This window comes from Ornithorhynchus anatinus, chromosome 2, assembly GCF_004115215.2.
Source record: "Ornithorhynchus anatinus isolate Pmale09 chromosome 2, mOrnAna1.pri.v4, whole genome shotgun sequence".
Lineage (NCBI taxonomy): Eukaryota > Metazoa > Chordata > Mammalia > Monotremata > Ornithorhynchidae > Ornithorhynchus > Ornithorhynchus anatinus.
This window is the reverse complement of record NC_041729.1, coordinates 55,920,350-55,940,251: the sequence shown is the minus strand read 5'-3', so window position 1 is coordinate 55,940,251 and position 19,902 is coordinate 55,920,350. Positions and strand designations below refer to the sequence as shown.

General features: G+C 43.8%; 1 protein-coding gene across 2 annotated transcripts in view; it reads left to right on the top strand.

Annotated features, from left to right (window-relative positions):
* ZC3H7A (zinc finger CCCH-type containing 7A) overlaps positions 1 to 19,902 on the top strand; it is a 55,974-nt gene that overhangs the window by 33,862 nt on the left and 2,210 nt on the right. For both annotated transcript variants that reach the window (XM_029056328.2, XM_001506203.5), the window contains exons 14-22: positions 911 to 1,107; positions 1,337 to 1,437; positions 3,140 to 3,321; positions 4,681 to 4,757; positions 5,674 to 5,807; positions 6,960 to 7,065; positions 13,678 to 13,789; positions 16,775 to 16,908; positions 17,966 to 18,129. In XM_029056328.2, coding sequence (XP_028912161.1) covers positions 911 to 1,107; positions 1,337 to 1,437; positions 3,140 to 3,321; positions 4,681 to 4,757; positions 5,674 to 5,807; positions 6,960 to 7,065; positions 13,678 to 13,789; positions 16,775 to 16,908; positions 17,966 to 18,129 — 1,207 coding nt within the window. The remainder of the gene's footprint in view (positions 1 to 910; positions 1,108 to 1,336; positions 1,438 to 3,139; positions 3,322 to 4,680; positions 4,758 to 5,673; positions 5,808 to 6,959; positions 7,066 to 13,677; positions 13,790 to 16,774; positions 16,909 to 17,965; positions 18,130 to 19,902) is intronic.

Here is a 19,902-nt window from a genome sequence, read left to right as displayed (position 1 = left end):
TCCAGGCCATTTCCTCCCCCAGTTCGGGCTCTCTAAATCAGGCGACTTCCCAGCCTACTCACTACACTCCAGTATTTTTGTAAACTAACCACAGTGATATCTGGGGCTGGTTCCTTGTTTTCTGTGTGACCTTCTGGGCCTCCGTTCCCTCGTCTATAAAATGGAGATTAAGACCGTGAGCCCCACGTGGGACAATCCGATTACCTTGTATTTACCCCAGCGCTTAGAAGAGTGCTTGGCACGTAGCGCTTAACAAATATCATCATTATTATTATTGTGCTTACTCTGTAGCCCAGCTGCCTGGCCCTGGCTCGAGCCCGAGCCCGAGCCCCCAGAATGGAACAGGGACAGACTGGGCCATCAGAGGAGGAGGGGAGGATTGAGTTCCCTCTCAAACTGTCGCTAGCACTTGCCCATCCATTGCTGTCCCTCCTCCTGTGTCTTTGGCTGGGGCAGGGAAGAAGGGCCACAAGCAGGAGGTCGGGTAGGAAGTCAGAGGCAGCTTGGCGTCATGGTTAGAGCATGGGCCTGGGGATCAGAAGGTCATGGGTTCCATTTCCGCCTCTGCCACTTGCCTGCTGTGTGACGTTGGGCAAGACTCTTCACTTTTCTGGGCCTCACCTCATCTGGAAAATGGGGATTGAGATGGTGAGCCCCACGTGGGGCTAGGACCGTGACCACTCCAGTTTGCTTGTATCCACCCCAGTGTTTAGTACAGTGCACGGCTCATAGTAAGTGCTTAACAAATACCACGATTATTAATATCATTATTTTCTTTATTGAGCACTTAGTGCAGAGTGCGGAGCACTATCAGCGCGCTCCGATTACTATATTACTATATCCAGAATTGTTTAGAATCTGCAAATTTAACAAAATGGTTAAACATTTCAATTTCTTCCGGCTTTTCTAGATGTTGCTGCCGATGAGGAATGCAGATATCCAGGCCACTGCACTTTTGCTTATTGCCAAGAAGAAATAGATGTGTGGACCCTGGAACGAAAGGGAGCATTTAGTAGAGAAGCTCTTTTTGGTGGCAATGGAAAGATAAATCTTACAGTATCCAGACTTCTCCAAGAACATCTTGGGGAATTTATATTTCTTTGTGAGGTGCTTTGACCAATATTGCCTTGTTTTTCTTTAAAATTGGCTGTTTTAGGGCTGTTTGCTAATTATTTTAGTTTACAATATGGTTGGGTGGCCTTAGCAAATGAAAACACTTTTTTAGAATAACTCCAAACAAACCATAAAAATCGGTTCAGACACCCAGTAGAACGCTGAAGTGACCAAATGTGCCGTGTGGTTAATTCATTCTTAACCTCTTGTTTCTAAATTCTAGAAATGTTTTGACCAGAAGCCTCGGATGATAAGCAAAAGAAATAAGGATAACTCCTCTTCCTGTTCTCACCCTATCACAAAGCACGATTTTGAAGACAGCAAGTAAGTGGGTTGCTTTTCTTTGATGGGTATTCAAAAAGTTTCTTTTTCAGTACCAAAGAAGTGAGGGGATATTCAGTTTACAATTTTTCCAGGGCAAATCAATCAACCAGTGGTGTTTATTGAGTGCTTTACTATGTGCAGAGCACTGTACTAAGTGCTTGGGAGAGTACGGTGAAACGGAGTTGGGGGATTAAGACTGTGAGCCTCACGTGGGACCACCTGATTAGCCTGTATCTACCCCAGTGCTTAGAACAGTGCTCTGCACATAGTAAGCGCTTAACAAATACCAACATTATTATTATTATTATTATTAGACATGTTTCCTCCCCACAGTGAGCTTGCAGTCTGGAGGATAGTTTTGCTTCAATACTTCCAATGCTTTACTTTTAATCTGAATGTGAGTTTTTTGGACTTATCGTCATGATAGTTTCACGTTCTTGCACTCTGCACGTAATGCACTTTAGTGTACATGAACTGATTTTTACTTTTTTCTGCCCGCATTTCTAAGAACTACTTAGAAATCAATCAGTCAGTGGTATTTTTTGAGCACTTACTGTGTGCAGAACGCTGTACTAAGCACTTGGGAGAGTACAGTGCAGCAGAATTTGCAGACACGTTCCCTGCCCGTAACTAGTTTAAAGTCTAGAGACGAGCTAACGGTCTAAAAAATACTTTTTATGGGCTATAAGGAAAAAAGACGAATAGGTCCTAAAAATGAAATACAGTTCCATTTTAGAGAAGAGCATTTAGCTTGGATAATTGAAATAATAATAACTGTGGTACTTGTTAAGCACTTACGAGAAGCTGAGCCCTGGGGTAGATAGAAATGAATCAGGTTGGACACGATCCTTGCCCCCACATAGGCCTCACCGTCTGAGTAGGAGTGAGTAGCGTTTAATCTCCATTTTACAGATGAGGTAACTAAGGCACAGAGGAGTGTAGGTATTTACCCATGGTCACACAGCAGTTATGTGGCAGAGCTGGGATCAGAACCCAAGCCCGAGCTCTTTCAACTACACCATGTTGCTTCTCCCAGAAGCAGACAACCCGTTTTCATTGTCCAAAGCCACTTACTACTTACAATACAGTTGGATCCGGGGCCACCCAAGACTGGCGTGGGCTTCTGGAAGAGGGGGAAGACGGTCCGGGGATTTCCCTATGTTGCTACACTAGGTAGGGTCAGGAAGGCTGGAAGTGAGGCAGGATGTTCAGCAGCATGGGCCTGGGAGTCAGAAGGTCATGGGTTCTAATTCTGGCTCCGCCACTTGTCTGCTGTATAACCTTGGGTAAGTCACTTCACCTCTCTGTGCCTCAGTTACCTCATCTGTAAAATGGGGTTTGAGACTGTGAGCCCCATGTGCGACAGGGACTGTGTCCAGTCTGATTTGCCTGTATCCACCCCAGCATTGAGTACAATGCCTGGCACATAGTAAGCGCTTAACAAATACCATAATTATTATTAATTGCTACCTAAGGTTTGGCAGTGTTGGCTGATTCTTTCCATCCTTTCATATTCGTCTACGTTGTTGAGCTTTAGAGAACTGTTATTGCAGAGGATCAGCCTATGCTTATTTTTGAAATTTCCTTGTTTCAAGTCCGATATTAAAGTGTAGCTCAGCAGGTTAATATGTCATAATATATTTTTCAATGTAAGAAGCCATATCCGAAAAAGATTGGCATATCACCTTCCTTTTTGTAATAGGTGCCTTGTCCACATTTTACGAGGAACAGTCGTCAAATATTCCAAAATCCGTCCCTTCAACGGTCAGTGTCAGCTCGACTTGTGTCGACATGAGGTTCGGTACGGTTGTTTAAGAGAAGATGAATGTTTCTACGCACACAGCCTTGTGGAGCTCAAAGTCTGGATAATGCAAACTGAAACAGGTCTGTGAAATCCCCAAAGTCGGAAGGCCGCGGAGGGAAGCGCGTACTAATTCAGTTACTTCTAGAAGAGCTGTGTCTAGCTTGCTTCTTGGCCTTTGCCTGACTTGATCCAGACATCTGACAGTCAGCGGCGGCTGAGCGAGAGGAGGAGGATCGCCTTCCACCTCCAAAGTTGAATGTTCGGAAGGAGCCCCTGGAGGAGCGGCGGTGTGTTCCTCAGAGATTCTCTCTCTCCTACCTCAGGCGGTCGCTGTCTCCGATGTCCCTGTCAGCTGAGCCATTCGGTCACCCTGCTATTTGAGGAGAGGCAAAGGGGAGAAAGGGAGGGATCCAAAAGGAACGGTGTACACATTGCTCTAAACAGAGCGGAACTCTGAACCCTCCAGAGAGGTGGCACCTAGATCCTCTGCATAGATTGGTGTTGGGTGGCAGATTCTGAATTTATAGATTGGATGAGTGAAACCTAAAAGGACTCATCTAGATTCAGGCCATGCTTGGACTCAATTGACGTCCGTCTCCCCCCGCCCCCTAGACCGTGAGCTCATTATGGGCAGGGATTCTCTCCCTCTCTTGCCGTATCGTACTTTCCCAAGTGCTTAGTACCGTGCCCTCCACACGATAAGCGCTCAGTAAGTACGATTAAATGAATGATTATCTTCGCAGCCCCGCATCTGCCTTATTGGATAGGGCTGCCCTTCCTCCACTGAACGTTCTTGCCCGCACAGTGGTTTCCCATGTATTACTGAAATTAAAAGACACATGTGCAGAGGTTCATCCTTGACGTCATCTTCATCATCATCAACATCAATGGTATTTTTGAGCACTTCCTCTGTGTGTAGCCCTGAGCTAAGCACCTGGGAGAATATAATACAACAGAGTTGGCAGACGTGTTCCCTGTCCTCGAACTCCTCTCCGGTTCCGGTCTATCTTGGGCCAGTCTCAGGACTCAGTTTAGGCTAGGTCGAGCCGAGCCTTAGGTCTCCACTCTCACTGGCTGTTTTTTCCCGTGCTTGAAATAGAAAATCAGCATCATGGTTCCACACCCTGGTTTTCTGCTAAGATCTGTGAGCACCCTAGAGTTGTTTCCAGGGGGGTCGAAGGGCTTGGCTTGACCTGTCTGGTATGTGTTTTCTATGAGGGTGATAACTGGTCTAGTAAAGAACTCCCGTCACTTGGTTTTCTGATTTTTTTTTTTTTAATGGAATTTGGAGTTACTCCAGGTAACCAAAATTAACAACTTTTAGTATGGAAGTTTGGGGAACGAAACCTCATAGCGGGAAGTGTGGATATGTAATTTGTATGAAATATTTCTTCGCTTTTTAGAAATTGAATTAAAAGCAAGGTATTTGTGCTTTCTAGGTATATCTCACGATGCCGTTGTTCAAGAATCTAAGAAGTATTGGCAAAATTTAGAAACCAGCACACATGGAGCACAGGTAGTCCTTTTGAGGCCTTTCCCGTTACAGAGTCTCTGCCTATACCTCACCACTTCTAGGACAGATGTGAATGAAATCGTCCACTGATTTTATCAGGGAAGTGTAAAATGCTTCAGTGTTTGTATCAGGCCTTTTTCTCGACTTCGATGTTATGTGAAAGAATGCATTATTTTTGATTTATTCCCTCAGGATTACGTGACTTTCTGTGTGTAGTTTACTACTGGTTGTCATTTTTCAGTTTGGGATATTTTTTAATCCAACTTTTCGTTACAGTCATTGGCCACATACTTTTCCCCCTAGTAAGATTGGTGGTAAGGTGTATGTAGTTTTCGTCTTTCATCCTCCGAAACATCTTACCGTATGGGTATTTTAAAATAGATCCCAATTAAAATTTTAAACAGAGAGCCCTGACGTCCCTGTTTCTTCCATCTAATGGAGAGTCCCGTGCATTTTTTTGTATCTTTGTACCTGTTCAGCCCAGGTGTTCTAATTCTCTGATTGGGTCCAGGAGTGTAGCTGGGAGTAGCAGAAAGGAGCAAGAGTTGATGTAAAATTCTGTAGGGAGTGAATTTGAGTAAAATTGGAGTGGAAACTGGGGAGAGAGCCGAAGGGGGCTGCTGGCAAAGGATCGGCATTCTGTCCTCCTTCCTATTTTCATAGGTCTCCACTCTCACTGGCTGCTTTTTCCCGTGCTTGAAAGAGAAAATCCGCATCGTGGTTCCATACCCTGGTTTTCTGCTAAGATTTATGAGCACCTTAGAGATGTTTCCAGAGGATGTAGAACTAAGCATTGCTTCTTCCTATGTATGTGGGGTGGAGTGTATTTTTCCAGGACAGTATTTGAACTTGTTTTAGTCTCGGGAAAGCTTTGGTGCAATATTTTTTTTTTTCTGATCACAATGTTTCATTCATTAAGGTACTCGGCAGTCAAACAAAACCTGGATTTCTTAATTTGAAGATGAAATTGGTGTGTGCCCTATGTCAGAAAAACGGCCAGTACACTGAACCAGACAAAAACAAAAGATACTGTAGTGCTAAAGCGAGTCATCCGTAAGTAAAACTGCCCAGAACACCTGTAAGTCTTGTTTTATGTGTGTATATAGATATATAACTTTACATATATAAATGAAGGTAACATTCTTCAAACATTCTAAGTGGGTTTGCATAGGAAGAGAGATTAAGAGGTGGGCTGGGGAGAAGCCTCGGGTGAGTTTTTAGTCAGACGCAAGAAAAGAGTGGTTTTAGGATCCATGAGAGTCATACATGTAAAATCCAGACTCTCTTAATTTTCGTTCTATACCAACTTCTGTCTTTCTCTCGATTTAAAATATTCAGAACAAATGTATGTCATTTCATGTACATAACAGTAGAATGTAAGTGTATTTATAAACAGCAGAACTATTTGTTTGTAGAGGAGACGCTTAAGAAGAATCTCCCTGTGATCCTTCAGAGTACAAACTAAAGAATTTAAATCCTACTCCCTTCTCCTATTAGAGAAGCAGCATGGCCTAGTGGATAGGGCACAGGTCCGTGAGTCCAGAGCACCTTGGTTCTAATCCTGACTCCACCACTTGTCTGCTGTGTGACCTCGGACAAGTCACTTCATTTCTCTGAGCCTGTTACCGCGACTGAAAAATGGGGATTAAGACTGTGAGCCCCACGTGGCCGTGGACCGTTTCTAACCTGATCAGCTTCTATCCACTCCAGCGCTTAGTACAATTCAAGGCACCTAGTCGATCAATCAGTCGTACTTACTGAGCACTTACTAGGTGCAGAGCACTGTAATAAGCGCTTGGGAATACAGGACAACAGAGTTAGCAGACACGTTCCCTGCCCACAACAAGCTTACAGGCTGGAACGGGAGACAGACATTAATATAAATCCTTTATAATACGTAATTTAACGATACATAAGGAAATGCTGTGGGGTAGTCGGTGGGGTGACTATCAAATGTCCCAAGATCACGGATCCAAGCGCGTAGTCGACGCAGAAAGGAAAGCAAACTGTGAGCCCCGTGTGTGGACAGGGACTGTGTCCGGTCTGATTAGCTTATGTCTACCCCAGAGCTTAGAACAGTGCTTGGCACACAGTAAGACTGTATCAAGTAACATAACTGTGACAGATAGCAGAGTTACTACCTATTCCTCTATATTTTCTCTTTTGTCAGCATCTTTTTTTCCTTCCAAACTCCCTTTTTCCTAGGTGGAACAAAGATCGTCGCATGGTGATAGTGTGGTCTAATGAACTTAAGAAATGGCTGATCATCCGTCCTCTTCCCATGAAGAAACAAGTGCCCTTGCAGTTTGATGTACATACGTAATTTTTAAGCCGCTTTTTTTAAATTAGTCTCTAGTCGTTGAAAAAGAACGTTAATCAGCAGGGCTAAAATCCTTTAAAGAAGTCGCATCCTTCTTTCCTTATTCATACTACATATAAACAGGTTTTGACGATACTGTACTTGCACTCTATATCATTTTTACTCTGGAAAGTTTAGCCGGAAATATTAACCACTAAGAGCTCAGATGAAAGCAGCTCAGTGTTGAGCTAGAAAGAATCCCCCTGTTGTGAGAGTTAAGTAGAAATATTAAATTTATTCATAGATAACTTTCTTTTTTGGAATATGGCATTTGCCTGCTCAATTTTGCTTCCTTTGTTTCGATATTAGACTGATCATGGGTAGTTTAACCAGAGTCTTTATCTCTTGCATTGGAGCAAATATCAGACCTTTGAAAGTTTATCCTTCAAATTTTTCTTTGTGTCAGAAAGTCCATCTTCTAGAAATCTTGGACTGAAAATACTAGACAAATTTAAAGTTAATTAGCATTTTCTTCAAGAGACCAAGTTAGCAGTTTAGATGAAAAGTTGAGGTTGGCTCTATTACCGGCATATTAACCTGCCATTTCTGACCCAGTTGCATAGTGACCTTTACTATCTGGATATTTCTGGTAGTTTTTTTTTTACCCCTTAAACATCTGACTAATCTAGATTAAAGTTTATTGGTTGATCTTGATTCAACATTGATTGCTTGAGAAGACTTGGGGTGAAGTCATGCAAAAAAAAAAAAAGAAGTTTTTTGCTATAATACTTAGTTCTCCATGTCTTTTGACTAGCCTGGGAGTCAGCCCATTTGACAGTTGCTTCCTGGGGAGCTGTATTTTTTTATTTTTTATTTTAATGGTATTTGTTAGTCACTAAGTGCCAGGTCCTGTATAAAGCACTGGGGTAGATACAAGCTAATCGGGCTGGATACAGTCCCTGTCCCACATGACACTCACGGTCTTAATCTCCATTTTAATGAAAACTAAAATAATAATGGTATTTGTTAAGCACTTACTCTGCCAAACACCCTTCTAAGCGCTGGGATAGATACAAAGTAATCCCACGTGGGGCTCACAGTCTTAATCCCCGTTGTACCGATGAGGTAACTGAGGCACAGAGAGGTTAAGTGGCTTGCCCAAGGTCACACAGCAGACAAGTGGTGGAGGCAGCATTAGAGCCCACGTCCTGTGACTCCCAAGCCCTTGCTCTTTTCGCTAAGCCACGTTTTTACAGATGAGGAAATCGAGCACAGAGGATTTAAGTGACTTGCCCAAGATCACACAGCTGACAAACGGTGGGGCCGGGACTAGAACCCGGGTCCTTCTGACTCCCAGCTCTATCCACCAGACCACGCTGCTTCTCTGATTTGGCTGGTATCTTATGTTAATCCTTTTCCAGGCAGTGGAACCCGCAGGGGTTCAGTGAGATGCGGAAGGTCACAGAGAGAATAGAAAAACCCAAAATGCTCTTTGCCCATCAGGTAGTTTTTTCTGTTGTGGGCTTTGAGAAAGGGCTAGTGATATTTGGCTTCCAAACCACCTCTTGATTTCAAGAGATGAAAGACGGCCAGCATGAGCTTGAGGCCTAAAGTTAGACTTGCCCTGTGCAGGTATGGAAAGATCTTTTTACACAATGTCCGGCCCTTTCAAACTCGGGACTACGGTGAATCTCTTTGATTAAAAACTACTGACTGGGGCTCAGAGCCGTTGTAGTGCCTGAGACAGCTATTTGGGGAAGAGACAGTTGTTTTGTCCCTTGAATTACAGTTTTGCTCCTTATTCTCTTCCTCATCACATGTCCTCGCCTCCATGTTCCATCCATTTTCTCCTGGGGTTTTCTCCTGGATGGTTAACCTTTCTGCTCCCCTCCCAGGGATATTTTTCCTAGCAAGAAAATTAAATTTGAAAGGTGAACGCGTCCTCGTCAAAATTATAATTATTCGTTCATTTCATTCTTTCAATCGTATGTATTGAGCACTTACCGTGGGCAGAGCACTGTACTAAGCGCTTGGAAGGTACAGTTTGGCAACAGAGACAATCCCTACACAACAACGGGCTCACAGTCTAGTACCGGGAAGACCGACAACAAAACAAGTAGGCAGGCATCAGTAGCATCAGTATAAATATATAAAATGATAGATACATACACATCATTAATAAAATAGACTAACATGTATGTATATACACAATTATAATAATCTTGTGAAAATATTATCTTAGTCGTGACTGAGAAAAATATTACAGTCCTGGATTCGTTATGAGTTCAGGAACGTGATTTAGTGTGATTTTGATTAATGTGATATCAGGGCTGAAGACTTTATCCAGAGTTACAGAGTTGTAATGGAGTGGGTGCTGTATATAAAAATCAACAGGCTAATTTTAAAACAGCCACAGAAGTCCAAGCTTGTAAGCGATATATGATATGCAGGAAGTGGGAAAGTATGCTTCCTCTGTATTTTGAAGCGGCAAGACCATTATTTGAGTATTGCATTAAGGTTGGCTCACAACTATTGCATTAAGGTTGGCTCACAACTTTCAAGGAGGGGGATGTGGAGAAACTGGAGAGGGTCCAGAAAAGAGCATGAAAATAATTAAAGGGGTGGAAAATAGGATATATAAGAATTGAGATCACTCCAGCTTACTGAAGGGAGGGATAAAAGGCCTATTTAATACCTCTTCAGTTTATATAAAAAATGTGGAGACGTAGTTTCCGTGTCTCTGTTTCGGCGCCGCTTTGGCACTGGTGATCCGTGACCAACCAAACCTTGGCCACGCCAACCACTAGTTATGGTCTGCCTGGTAGCAGCAGGGATACAGAGGATTCATTGGAAAAATCAGCCTCCAATACCTCGTAGATCCGGGAGAGAGTAGCCGCTAAATAATAATAATAATGTTGGTATTTGCTAAGCTCTGTGCCGAGCACTGTTCTGAGCGCTGGGGTAGATACAGGGGAATCAGGTTGTCCCACCTGAGGCTCACCGTCTTAATCCCCATTTTACAGATGAGGGAACTGAGGCACCGAGAAGTGAAGTGACTTGCCCAAAGTCACACAGCTGACAGGTGGTGGAGCCGGGATTAGAACCCACGACCCCTGACTCCTAAGCCCCTGCTCTTTCCACTGAGCCACGCTGCTTCTCTGCAAAAAAATCAGGGGTAGAGTTAAGGTGCAGTGGAGTCAGAAGGAAGAACACAGGCTTATCAGCCCATCAGTCACGATAAAGTCCCCGCTCTAGTGCTGCTGTCCTCCAGCTCCTTGACCACCACCACCATCTGGTATTTCTCAGTGCTTGGAAGAGTGTCCGGCACACAGTAAGCACTTAATAAATACCATTAAAAAAACCCCCACAAAAGCAAGTGGATATTGCGGGACTTTATGTTTGGGGTCCCTCAAGGCTGGGTTCTGGATGTCCGTCTTTTCTCCATTTATTATTATCATATCATATTATCATATATTTATTATTCTCATTGGGCAGTGCCCAATGGGGATTGGAGAGCTCATCCGCCTTCACAATTTTAACTGCACTTGTGTGTGGATGACTCCCAAGCCTACATCTCCAGCCCTGGCCTCTCTCCATCTCTGCAGTCTACCTTTTCCTCCTCCCTTCAGGACAACTATCTAGATGTCCCACCCTCACCTCGAAGTCATGTCCAAAACCCAACTTCTCATCTTCCCTCCCCAACTTTCTTCTACTCTTGACTTTCCCATCCTCCCTGTGTCATAAACCTGCAACCTGGGTATTATTCTTGATTCACCTCTCTCTTCAGTCAATCAATATTTATTGCGTTTTTACTGTGTGCAGAGCATTGTATTAAGTGCTCGGGAAAGTATAATAATAGTAATGGCGATGATGGTATTTGTTAAGCACTTACTATGTGGCAAGCACTGTTCTAAGCAGGGTAGATACAAGGGAATAGGGTTGTCCCACATGAGGCTCACAGTCTTAATCCCCATTTTTACAGATGAGGTAACTGAGGCCCAGAGAAGTTAAGCAGCTTGCCCGAGGTCACACGGCGACAAGTGGACGAGCCGGGATTAGGACCCGTGTCTTCTGACTCCCAAGCCCGTGCTCTTTCCACTAAGCCACGAGTTGGCAGACACAATCCCTGTCCACAAGGAGCTTACAGTCTACAGGGGGAGACAGACATTAAATGAAAGATAGGGATGTTCGGCCTGCATATCCAGTCATTAAATCTTGCCCATTGTATCGCCACAACATCTGCAGAATTTGCTTCTTTCTATCCAGATTGCTTCCACGCTGGCTCAAGCACTCTTCCTTCTGTCTTGATTGCCGCATCACCTTCCTCACTGGTCTCCCTGCCTCGACCCTCTCCAGTCCACACCTCACTGCCCAGCTTGGCTCATCTTTCGAAAAAAATATTCTGAGCCCATCTTCCACTCCTCAAATGCCCCAGTTGTTGGCCATCCATCCGCTCATCAAGCAGAAACTCCTGTCCATCAGATCTAAGACACTCAGCTCTCATCCTATCTATCCTTGCTCGTCTCCCACTACAACCTGGGCTGCACGCTTTGCTTCTCTAATACCAACCTACTCACTGATCCTCTCTCACACTTCACCTGCCATCAGACCTTCTGCATGGAACTCCTTCCCCCTTTATATCTGACAGACCGACACTCTTACAGGGAAGCAGCGTGATCTAATGGAAAGAGCACGGTCCCGGGAATCAGAAGACCTGGGTTCCAGCTCCAGCTCCGCCTTGCACTGGCTTTGTGATCCGGGACAAGTCACTTAACATCTCTCTGCCTCAGTTCCCTCATCTGCAAAATGAGGGTTCCGTACCTGTCCTCTCCCCCTTAGACTGTGAGCCCTGATTATCTTGCATCTATCCCAGTGCTTAGTATAGAGCTTGGCATATAGTAACTAATCAATTGTAATTATTGAGCGCTTACTATATGCAGAGCACTGCACTAAGTGCTTAAGAGAGTACACTTAACAATCATCTCCTCCAGGAAGCCTTCCCTAATAAAGCTCTCATCCTCCCAGCCCATTGTCCCTTCCTACTCTGCCTAACCGACGCACTGAATCGCACTCTCTGAGCACTTAAGTACTCATTCCACCCTGTTCCCCGCAGCACATATGTGCTTCTCCTTCTACCCGTGAGGCTCACGGTACCCTGAATGAGGTGCTCATTAAATACCGTTGATCGATGCGGTTTCGAGGGTGCCCAGTTGCATCAAAGTGGTATTTAATGAGCACCTACTTTATGCCGAGCACTGTAGTAAACTCTGGGAAAAATATAATACAGTTGGTAGACACGGTTCTTGAACTCAAGAAGTTTAAGATCTAGTAGGGGAGACAGACATTGAAATCAAGTTACAGGTGAGGGAAGCGAACGAGTAAAATGTGAATCAGAGTGTACGAGCATGCATGTGCGTTTATTTGGCGTGGCTCTTCGGTGTTGTGTTTTTGAGCATGCTTTTGTGTAAGCCTACGTAGGAACACGTGTGTGCTCGGTACAGTGCTCTACACAGTAAGTGCCCAGTACCACTGATTGACCGTGACAAGATATCTATGAATATATGCCTGTTCAAATGTTAGACTTAACCCCGGGTCCTTTCCTGGATGGTTTCATCCGTTATCCGCCTGGAGACAGGAGTCTGGACTCTGATTTCTCAAAGCCGCTTTCAGCACTTGTTGGTTTTTGCTAGTGCTGAATTGGAAGCTGGTCATATAAATTAGACATAGGACTGTCGTAGCGAACCCTATTCCATTAGCTACACCATAATACGGACAGCCATTAAAGGAAAGCTAATTATTCATTCAGTAGTATTTATTGAGCGCTTACTATGTGCAGAGCACTGTACTAAGCCCTTGGAATGTACAATTTGGCAACAGATAGAGACGATCCCTGCCCAATAACGGGCTCACAGTCTAAACGGGGGAGACAGACGGCAAAGCAAAACAGAACCAAACAAAACAAAAACATGTCCAGTCATCCAGTTTTATAAAGGAGAGTCAGTCTGATTTTCAGGTAATCGCAAAAGCACATTCTCTCGTAAGAGTAACTGGTGACAAAGGATCTTTGGCTACTATATGTTGAATATGCATGGCTAAAGAGTTTAGTGGGATTGGGATTCTCAAGATTTAAACTGTCTCTGTCAGTGCCGGTATGCAGAACTTCTACCCCTTGCTGTTTATAATCCTAAATTGCTAGTCTATTAATATTTCTTTATTTCCCTGCTAGGTTCAGCTTTTTGAGTGCATTCTTAACATTTGGTTTCTGCATAAAATGAACAGGGAATATGACAGGAGATTGTTGAAGAGCCTGTGGGCAGAGTAATCTAAATTCTGTCTGACGGGACAAACTGCTCCAGTGTGTTAAAATAATCGGGAAATATGGGTATACGAGTGTTCATGAATTTCTGAATGAAATATCACTCCATTCGATGTATGAAGTACTCTTTTCCGAAGAGGTCATTGCGGTACATACTGTGGAGCGTTTTGAGTGGTGGTTAAGTTTGAGTAGTATGGATTTAAAGGCCCATTTTAGAGAGCTTGTTTTTGAAAATCTCTTTCTGAGCTTCTCATTAGAAATTTCGGGGGGCTTAAGGAATATTTGTGCTTTTTTTTGTGTGTGTGCAGCTTTGCAATCACGTTGCTTCTGGGAAAAAAAAATGCCTATATGATGGAAATTGTTCCTTTGCCCACAGTCCTGAGGAGAGAGAAATATGGACTTATATGAAAGCAAATGGAAGTAAGTCAAGATTACGGTTTATCGGAAGTGTCTCTCTATCCTCAGTACTTTTGAGTTTTGGCAGAGCTGAGAACGGCTGGCATAAAATTGGCGTTTTGGGAAGTCTTCGTGACAGGTGGCAGAACTGGGCACTGCAAACAGCACTTGCATCAGCATGGCAAAGGACTATCTGCACGAGCACTTAAACTATGTGCCCCTTGGGGGACAAGAACTCTGTCCAGCCTCAGTACCTCATATCTACCCCAGCAGTGAGGACAGTGCTTGCACATAGCGCTCAGCAGATACCAAAACAAACAAAACAAGACTGTGTGGAAAGGGCAGTTAGTCTCACATCAGCTTTTCAAACCCAAACTGTCCATTTGGACAAAATCTCACCGACAGTGGCATCATTCTTCAAGTCCGGAGTTAAATGTCCACCCACAGAGGAATAGAAATGCATTTCCTATTTTTAGTGACTGGTTGTTGTGGTGGGCTCCTGGTAAAACTGCTTTTCATCCGGAAAAGCTTCCAGGTGGATCACTTTACTGAACAGAGAACCGTGACGGAAATGGGTGTAACAGCAATTAAAGGATTTATTAACATATAACTCCTTACATGGGGCATGCCAAAAATGTGATGCTTCTGCAGCAGGGTGTACAACTCTGGCCCACAGACCAAATCTGGTCTGACACCTGTTAAACTTCAGGGCTGAAACCTTAGGCTCGACAGTCTCTGACTTGTATGGTGAACACCAAAGCTGCTTAGTTTGGGAATTACTGTTTCCAGAGACTTGTTCCAGAGAGGACAGTTTAAATGGTGCGGTGCCTGCCATGACAAGAAGTTCTGCTCTTACACTCTCCTCCCCTCCCTCCCTTCTAGGTGGACTGTCACCATAAATAGGACAAGAATTTATTTAAACTTTGTACCGAGACCTGCATTTTTAACTTTTTTTTAACGGTATTTAAGCGCTTACTATGAGCCAGGCACTGTACTAAGTGTCGGGGTAGATCACGGTAATGAGGTTGGATGTAGTCCATGTCCCACATGGGGCCTCACAGTCATAATCCCCATTTTACAGATGAGGTAACTGAGGCACAAAGACGTTAAAGTGACTTGCCCAAGGTCACACAGCAGACAAGTGGCCAGGATTAGAACCTAGGTCCTTTGACTCCCACACCTGTGCTTTTCCACTAGGCTTCTCAGTTCTTGCGAATTAAAGGCAGAACAACTCCATCTCCTTCTCAACTTGAAGGGGGCTTCCAGGGACTTCAAGAGATATAAGAGCATCACGCCTTTGTAGACAATTCCAGTAAGACTGTATGGTTACTAACATTTTATACTGAAAGTTAAACAGGTTAACTTTTAAAGTATAGAATGTATTATATAAATATAATAAAGTATAAAATGGTAGCCACCAATCAACTAGTCAGGCTGCTAAACAATAATAATGTTGGTATTTGTTAAGCGCTTACTATGTGCCGAGCACTGTTCTAAGCGCTGGGGTAGACACAGGGGAATCAGGTTGTCCCACGTGGGGCTCACAGTCTTAATCCCCATTTTACAGATGAGGGAACTGAGGCACCGAGAAGTTAAGTGACTTGCCCAAAGTCACACAGCTGGCAAGTGGCCGAGCCGGGGTTTGAACCCATGACCTCTGACTCCAAAGCCCGTGCTCTTTCCAGTGAGCCACGCTAAAATGGTAGCCACCAATCAACTAGTCAGGCTGCTAAACATGTATCGGCTTAGAATTACAGGTGTGCCGAGCTTAGAATAAATCTTCGTGATCATAATTCAAAGCTGACATGCTTCGGCAGGTAGTGGAGTGTCCATCGATACAAGCATTTCTGGAGTTCAGCCAGGACAATCAGACACTTGCCGTTCAATTAAGGAAGAGCCACACTGCAGCTTTGTCTTCCTCAAAAGGCAGGTGTTTGATTAGCTGTAGGAACACTTTTTTTTTTAAAAAAAAAAAAAAGGTATTTGTTAAGCACTTACTCTGTGCCAGGCACTATCCTAAATGCTTGGATAGATGTAAACTAATCAGGTTGGACAGTCTGTGACTCATGGGGCTCACAGTCTTTATTCCCATTTTAAGTTAAGTTAAGCAAAGTTAAGAGACTCGCCCACGGTCACACAACAAACAGGTGGTGGATCTCGGATTAGAACCCAGGTCCTCTGACTGCCGGGCCCATACTCTTTCCACTAGGCCACACTGCTTCTCTGAACACCTAACTCTGGAAAAGTAATAATCATGGAAGATACCCTGGGGGGTCATTAGGGCCAATATCAGTTGAAAAATGATCTTTCCTTTGCTTCCTTTCTGTGAGTGTAAGAACAAGAATTTCTAGAGTACTCTAGTTTTAGCCTAGCATAATAGCTGTCAAAACTGGCTATGTAAGGTGGCAAAATCAATTTCTTGCAACTTCTTGCTGTTAGATTATTTAGCACTCAGCTGTGATACATCATATGCTTGTTCTTACAACAGGAAGGAAATGGCAGCTATTGCCTGGGATCTTGTGATGGTCACCGTGTTACGAGTTCCGGTCTACTATTCTATTTCTTTTCTCCGGACTTGTGCACTTCATTCAGGTGCGGATTCTCGATCACAATGGAGTCACGTTTTCCATCTTTATGAATGAGCAATGGGAATATTCATTCAGTAGTATTTATTGAGCACTTACTATGTGCAGAGCACCGCACTAAGCGCTTGGAATGTACAGATCGGCAACAGATAGAGACAGTCCCTGCCCTTTGACGGGCTTACAGTCTAATCGGGGGAGACGGGCAGACGAGAACAATGGCAATAAATAGAGTCAAGGAGAAGAACATCTCATTAAAACAATAGCAGATAAATAGAATCAAGGTGATGTACATCTCATCAGTTTATCAGAGAAGCATCATGGCCTAGTGAATAAAGCACGAACCTAGAAGTTGGAAATCTAATATTTTTGAAGTATGATACAATAGTGTTGAGTTGTGATTGCTGAATATAGTTTCTTTTTCTAGTTCAAGAATTGGAGCAGTCTTATGAAAACTGGCTAAAGGGTCAAAAAACTGAAAAGGGGGATGAGGTAGCCGGACAGTCAAACAAGGAAAATGGAAAGCAAATTCATATGCCTACAGATTATGCTGAAGTTACAGTAAGTATTAACTTGGTAGTTTGTGTAGGAAAAAAATTGGCATCTCTATTTTCAATTTCATTTTAAAAGTTTACATTAACTACCCGGAGTACTTGAAAGTTACATGTTTAATTGGCGATATTAGGATCCCAGAAGCCGAATAAATTGGAAATGGTACAAATGATTTTCACCATTTTTATTTTATGTGCGAGAAAGTAGTGTGGCGAAAAAAACCACCCAAAAACACCCTACCAATTTCTCCACTGCCTCCTTCCTTGTCTTTTTCCATCTTTCATGACCCTCTGATGTCATTTTATATTTATGTCTAAAATGAATATAAAGGGAATAGATCAGACCATTAGTCACTCCCAGCTACACATAAAATACCTTCATGGTCTTCCATCCTACACCCTCATGGAAACCAAAAGCCCAGAAACAAACTCTGGGGTGGGAAGAAGCCTACGAGCTAAAGAAAAAGACAAGCCTCAGAAAGAGAGGGGACAGAGGTTTGAGCGGAATAATCGGTCATATTTATTAAGCGCTTACTGTGTGCAGAGAACTGTTCTAAGCGCTTGGGAGAGTACCCAGTTGGTAGACACGTTCTCTGACCTCAGTGGCTTTCAGTCTAGAATGGGAAACAGACATTAATATACTTAAATGAATTAGGGTTAAGTACCTAAGTGTTGTGGGGCTGAGGAGGGGTGAATAAAAGGTGCAAATTCAAGTGCACGGGGATGGCAGAAGGAAGAAGGATAAGAGGAGCAAAGTGTGCTTTAGTAGGAAAGCAGTGAGGTAAGGTAAGAGAGGGCAAGGTGACTGAGTGCTTTAAAGCCAGTAAACACCATTGAAACCACTAGAGAGAAGAGAAAAGAGAAAGGAAACCCCGCTTACTAAATATTTACTATCACCATGGTAGCCTAACCCAAAAATCTCTGTTCCATTCCCTGGACTGCTTATGTTCAAAAGGCGACTAAGCCAGAGCTCATTTGCTTATCTTCGTATAGGTCCCGTTCTTTTTCTGAGTGTGAGAGATTATTGGGTCCAGTTTTAATTTCTATTTTATTTTCACATGAATTAGGCAGACTTTCACTGCTGGATGTGCGGGAAAAACTGTAATAGTGAAAAACAATGGCAAGACCACATCTCATCTGAAAAGCACAAAGAGAAAGTTTTCCTCACAGAAGATGATCAGTACTGCTGGCAACATCGCTTTCCGACAGGAAATTTTAGCATTTGTAATGGGTAAGTGAGGTCGCAAATGTTACATCAGAACATTACTCACTGAATTCAGCGGACGTAATTAGAGGTAAGGAGATGTGGCATAGGTATTTCTTGGTCACATACCCCAATTTTTTCTCTTTCTATTTTTGGTGACTAAGCGATTCCTTAAAAATAGTGCTTAAAATCAATTTGAGGACCCCTTTGCACAGTGCCCTGAAGCACTGTGATAAGCACTGGGTGGAGTGTCGGATCAGATATGAGAAGCACCGTGGATTAGTGGAAAGAGTACGGGCTTGGGAGTCAGAGGACATGGGTTTTAATTCCCGGCTCTGCCACTTGTCTGCTGTGTGACCTTGGGCGAGTCACTTCACGTCCCTGGGCCTCAGGTACCTCATCTGTAAAATGGCGAGTAAGACTGTGAGCCCCACGTGGGACAACCTGATTACCTTGTATCTACCCCAGGGCTTAGAACAGCGCTTGGCACAGAGTAAGCTCTTAACAAATGCCAAAATGATTAAATTAGATATAGACAGCTCACATTCTAATAGTACTTATTCAGAGCCTCGCTTATACGGAGAAAGTGGAGGGTTTACATTTGGTGCCCACATTTCTTCCTTCGAGACGTTTGATTCAATAATGCAGCTGTAATTGCATCATCTCCTCCGTTACAAACCTGCACCCTGTTCATGTGAACAAGGACCTCAAGAAAAATAGTTACATTCTTAGTGCTTTGTTGTTGTTCTGGTATTTGCGAAGATTTTTCTAAGAAACTGAAAAAAATGACGCACCAAAATCAGTTACAACAACCAGAGCAAACTTACAAATGAATCAATCCAAAGTGAACTGTAACATCAGGCAGTACTTGGAGAGGGCAGGCCTCAGGTCCCTCCCGGTTCCAGGGAGACGGTTCTCGGCAATGAACAGCACAACCTTCCCATCGCGGCGTTCACACCAAGTTACCGGTGCTCGTGGCGGCGGGGAAACTCTGGCTGTGAGGGTTCAGTTTCTGCCCTGTTCCTGAAGATGGTGGGGTTTCACTTCCCTGCTGACAAAGAGGGAAAGTTATCTCAGCTTTGTTCCAGATTTATCTCTTCATATGCTCTCATCACCTCTGTAACCTTGGGGTTTCCTCCTGCTTTCCAGGGCATTGCCACATTGATGTCCTACTGAATTTATAAACTCAGAATGTCTAAAACTGACCGACTCATCTTCTCCCTCCAATATCCTCTCCTCCACTTAACTTTCTCATCACAGTTGACAGCACCGCCATCATACTCCATCTCCGATAGCTATGACCTTGGCATTATCCTTTACTCCGCCCTCTCTTTCAACTGCTCGTATTCAGTCCGTTGCTAATTCCCGTTGGATTTTCCTCCACAGCATTTCCTGGATCCTCCCCTGACATTCCCATCAAACCACCACCACCATCCTGGTCCCGGAACTTGTCACATCTCGGCTTGGCTACTGCCTCAGCCTCCTTGCCGATTTCCCTGCCTCCAATCTTTCCCTTCTCCAGTCCATACTTTATTCTGCTGCCCAGGTCATTTTTCTTAGATGTCATTCTGCAAGTATTGACCCTCTCCTCAAAAATCAATAATAGTTGATTTTTGATCCCTTCCTCGCCTTTAAGGTTCTCCCTCTCCACTTATCCACTCTTCTGTCCCTATTCCTCAGGTTGAACTCTTCGTTCTTCTCAAGCTCTCCTACTCACCGTGACTCATTTTCATTTCTCCTCCTTTTCTCTTTGCACACACCTCTCCTCCTACCTAGACTTCCCCCGACGCCCCGGCCTTC